Raw genomic sequence first — 5,032 nt, forward strand, 5'->3', positions numbered from 1 at the left:
CATGGCACACACACCTGTAATCCCAGAATGTGGGAGGCTGAGATAGGAGGATCAGAGGTTTGAGGCCAGCCTTAGCAACTTAGGCCCTCAGCAACCTCAGGGTCTCAAGTTGACCTTGTTTCAAAATTAAAAAAATAAAAAAGCCAAGGGTGGCGGCGCACGCTTGTAATCCCAGCATTCGGGAGGCTGAGACTGGAGGATCGCTGTTCGTGGATAGCTTCAGCTACTTAATGAGGCCCTCTGCAACTTAGTGAGACCCTGTTTCAAAATAAAGAATAAAAAAGAGGGCAGGGGGTGTAGCTTGTAGGTGGAATGCCCCTGGGTTCCATCCCCAGACTCACACAAAAATAAATAAATAAAAATAAAATAAGATAAAAAATAAAAGAGCTGAGGATGTAATCCAGAGGTAGAATACCCCTGGGTCTCATCTCCAGTACCACAAAAACAAAATCAATACTGCATGGTGGAAAGCATAATAAAGAAAAAAATAGATCAAGATGAAATATGTCAGGGATAGTATTAAATTCCATATAGAGCAATACGTTCTTACAAGTTTATAGTAAACAAATAATCCTATCCACAAAAAATGGGCAAAAGCCAAGAAGAGACAAATACTTTAGAAAGAAATGGAGATGACCAGTACAATTTGAAATTCATTGTTCCATGTTTGTGGACACAAATCATCTAAGAACTACGTATAAAACAAGGACAGTTGTTCAGGGAAGAGACTTATTAGGTTTATTCTTTTATATTGAACTGGAAAAGCCTTAAAATAGATAACCAAACTCCATATTGCTGAAGGTTTTTGGAAAAGGGTCTTATGCTTCCTGCAAATACAAACTGGCATTACCACTCTGGATGGAAATTTGGTGATTTCATTAGCTAACAGATAATTATTATTGTATATGCATTTTAAAATTTAAAGTGAGCATACTATTTTATTCGGCCATTATACCTCTGATGTACCGCAACCGAAAATAAAAATTAGTACAAGCAATTTGGACAGACGATTTGGATCTGAAATTCAACAGTTACAATTACTTTGCTTGGAGAGATTCCCACATATATGCAAACATATATGTAAACATGTAGGCAATTTTCCATAGCTGCAATGTTTGTACATTGAATACCGTAGACAGCCTAAAGTCCCACCCCAAAGGATACGGGCGTGGTGGCGCACGCTTGTAATCCCCGCGCTTGGGAGGCGGAGACAGGAGGATCGTGCAGGTTCGAAGCCAGCTGTGCTGGCTTAGGAGACCCTGTTTCCAAATAAAAATGTAAAAATAGGTCTGGGAGTGTAGCCCGGAGGTAGAAGGGCTTCCAGGAACCCCAGTACCACCAAAAAAAAAAAAAAAAAAAGAAAGAAAGAAAAGAAAATCATGCAGCCGACACTTGTAACGTGGAAACTATACGGGTGTAAAAATGAACAAACTTTACCTATCTGGAGTAACTTGAATGGCTCACAAAAAAAAAAAAAAAGGCTTAAAGAAGAGAACAACTCACAGACGTGGCTTCAGATACGGCACCATTTCTATGAAATTGAAACCATGCGAGCTATAATATATATTTCTGTCGGGGTGACTTGATTAGAAGGAAATTGTAAATTGGAAGGAAGGAAGCAGCATCTTGCTTTCAACCATTGTGTGGAGCGGTTAAGTTAATACGGGCCAGGTAAGAAAGAAGTGTGGGTGAAAGCTTCCAGAAAGAAAATTAGACACCAAAGCAGGCCCTTTTTGACGGGAAGATAGGAAAGAGATTTCCATCCTACTTCTTTTTCCTTCCTTTTTCTTTTCTTTTCTTTTCTCTTCTCTTTTCTTTTCCTTTTTGATGGTACTGGGGATTGAACCAAGGACCTAGGGGCATTCTACCTCTGAGCTACACACCCAACTCCATTTTATTTTTTATATTGAAACAAGGTCTTGTGAAGTTGCTGAGGGTCTTGCTAAATTGCACAAGCTGGCCTCAAAGCTGAGATCTTCCAATCTCAGCCTCCGGAGTACTGGGATGACAAGTGTATGCCACTACACCTGGCCCACCCTCCCCATTTTCTAGGTAGCCTAAATCCCAGATGGCAGCAGCAGCCCTGGCCCTGTGGAGGGCATCAGTCATGACCTGTCACAGGACCATGCAGGTGTCAGGGGCGGGGCCTTCCTAGGCCCTGTCTCACAGGGTGGGGCAGAGCCCAAGGCCAGGATAAAAGGGCTCAGGACCAGGGCACCTCCATCCACTCACCTCCCGAGGAGCCCACGGACCCGCGCTGCCTGTGACCAGGTGAGTGTCCATTGGGAACCGCTCAGAGCAGAGCAGGAGGGAGGCGGGCAGCGCTGAGGGGATGGCATGGCCCTGCCATCCATTAGCAAAGGAAGCGCTCTCTGGAGGACTGGGAAGTAGAGGCAGGGAGGGCAGATGGAACTCAAGGGGGTGTCGATGACAGGGACTCGTGCCCTAGAGAAAGGCCGTTGATTTGCAGTGGTGGTATCTCTAGTCTCAGGCACGTCAACACGGACCACTTTGCTGAGCTGGAGTTTTTCTCCCTGGGATGTTTGCCTTTGAAAACCAAGCAGTCCTTTCCTGAAGAGCTGCTCTCAGCGATGGGGAGGAACTCGGTGCTCACGGGCTCCCCTGGGCACCGGATGAATGGGTCTGCAGAGCAGACAAGACCTGGCTCCACCTGGCAGGAGCGTTAGAGTCCTTGTCTGCTGAGAATCTGAGAGCGCAGGACGCAGGGGGTCTGGGTGTGAGTCTTAATTAAGTGGCAGTTTTCTCAGTTTTCCCACAAAATTTGTACCATCCTTTGCAATTTTGAACTTTTAAGTCCCTCTGGGACAAGATTATCTAGGAAATTCTTCCAAGAAGGACTATTTTGTAAAGAAATGATTTGATTGCTAGATTGTTCCTGAGATTTATTTTTCATCATTCATATTTTTATTGCACATATGTGATTTGGGGATTTTTTATTTTTGTGGAATTGCACCCAGGGACATTCTACCTCCAGGCTATACCCATAGCCCAATTTTCTTTTTTATTTATTTTAAAATTTTTAACAGTGTCTTACTAAGTGGCTGAGGCTGGCCTCAAACCTGTAATCCAAGAAGATCAGGTTCCAGAAAGAGGCGAGGAGAGCCTTCGGCCAACATTTAGAGAGAATGGACTTGCAGGAGTACACTGCGGTCCTACCTAGGAAAACATATCAGCGCTTCATCAAAATGGAGGGCCCTGAAATGACCAGGCTGGGCGGGGAGGCCTCTGCATCTGGGTCTGACTGTTTGTGACTCTCCCCAGCTCCTGAAAGACTGCCCACCACCATGTCCTGCCAGCAGAGCCAGCAGCAGTGCCAGCCCCCTCCCAAGTGCGCCCCCAAGTGTCCCCCCAAGTGCCCCACCCCCAAGTGTCCCCCCAAGTGTCCCCAGGCCTCCTCCTGCTGTGGTTCCAGCTCTGGGGGCTGCTGCAGCTCTGGGGGTGGAGGTGGCGGCTGCTGCCTGAGCCACCACAGGCCCCGCAGGTCCCTTCGCCTCAGACACCAGAGCTCTGGCTGCTGCAGCAGCGGTGGTGGAGGCTGCTGTGGGAGCAGCGGTGGCAGCAGCGGCTGCTGTGGGAGCAGCGGTGGTGGTGGTGGATGCTGCGGCAGCAGTGGCGGGGGCCAGCAGTCTGGGGGCTGCTGCTGAGGCGGCTGGGGCCCAGAGGCATGCACTGGCCGGCTCACCCCTCCTGCCTGGCTCGCCTGCCTCACTGAGTGCTGTCTGCGAGGGCGACGTCAAACCTGGAGGAGTCTTCTGCGCTGGAGTCCAGGAGCCCACGCGTCGCCCTGAACACCTTCGCTGACCTTGTTCACTACCTGCGGCCCCGGGGCCCTAGAGCACCACTGGCCCGTCCCTCTATAGCTGTTCGCAGACCCAAGGGCACTGTGAGACAATAATAAACCAGACCCCAGCACACCTTGGCTCCACTGTGGTCATTTGTACTCGGGGCGCCGTGACTCTCCTCGTCCATCCCCAGCTCCTGGGTCCCCGCAGCCTTCCCATGTATGGACCCTCTCCGTGGCGCGTGTGCCCCTAACATCTTCCCAGCGCAGGAGGGGCCCTTGGTGGAAAACCCAATCCAGATCCCCTGCTTATGGGTTTGGTTTGGTTTGGCTTTGGTACTCACCTGCAGCCAACACCCTTTTTTTTTTTTTTTGTGGTGGTACTGGGGTTTCTGGAAGCCCTTCTACCTCCAGGCTATACTCCCAGACCTATTTTATACTTTTTTATTTGGAAACAGGGTCTCTTAAGCCAGTGGGGGCTGGCTTTGAACCTGCGTGATCCTCCTGTCTCCGCCTCCCAAGCGCGGAGATTACAAGCATGCCACCCCGCCCGACCCTTTTTTTTTTTAGTCAGTTTTTTTTTTTTTTTTTGAGACAAGATCTTGCTAAATTGTGAGTCTCACAAAGTTGGGAAAGCTGTCCTCAAACCTGCTATGGTCCTGTCCCAGGGACTGGGATCACAGGTGTGAGTCATCACAGAGCCATTGGTTCTGAACACTATCCCTCAATCTGAGTTTACATGATTGTTTTTTACTAAATTTATTATTATTATTATTATTATTATTATTATTATTATTAGCAGTAATGGGGATGAAACCCAGGGGCATTCTACCTCCGAGTGGCACCCTTAGCCCTATTTTTTTTTTTTTTTTTTTTGGTGGTACTGGGGTTACTGGAAATGCTTCTACCTCCGGGCTACACTCCCAGACCCATTTTTATACTTTTTACTTGGAAACAGGGTCTCTTAGCCAGCACGGCTGGCTTCGAACCTGCGTGATCCTCCTGTCTCCGCCTCACAAGCACAGGGATTACGAGTATGCACCACAACGCCCGGCCTCAGCCCTAATTTTTATTCTTTATTTTGAAACAGGGTCTCACTGAGTTGCAGAGGGCCTCACTAAGTCGCTGAGGCTGTCGGTGAATCGCGATCCTCCTGTCTCAGCTTCCCAAAGGCTGGAATTACAAGCGCGCGCCACCAAAATTTAGTTTATGAATTTCTGCAGGAATTCT

At 48.2% G+C, this 5,032-nt stretch overlaps 1 protein-coding gene across 1 annotated transcript; it reads left to right on the plus strand.

Moving 5' to 3' along the window:
• The first annotated feature begins 3,299 nt into the window (after window positions 1-3,299).
• LOC308260575 (uncharacterized protein) lies at window positions 3,300-3,754 on the plus strand. The gene has a single exon (XM_080691962.1). It carries the CDS (start codon window positions 3,306-3,308, stop codon window positions 3,663-3,665), a length of 360 nt encoding a protein of 119 aa, XP_080548088.1. The 5' UTR covers window positions 3,300-3,305; the 3' UTR covers window positions 3,666-3,754.
• The last annotated feature ends 1,278 nt before the right edge of the window (window positions 3,755-5,032 follow it).

The sequence above is a fragment of the Muscardinus avellanarius genome (genome assembly GCF_963383645.1).
Source record: "Muscardinus avellanarius genome assembly, chromosome: 3".
Lineage (NCBI taxonomy): Eukaryota > Metazoa > Chordata > Mammalia > Rodentia > Gliridae > Muscardinus > Muscardinus avellanarius.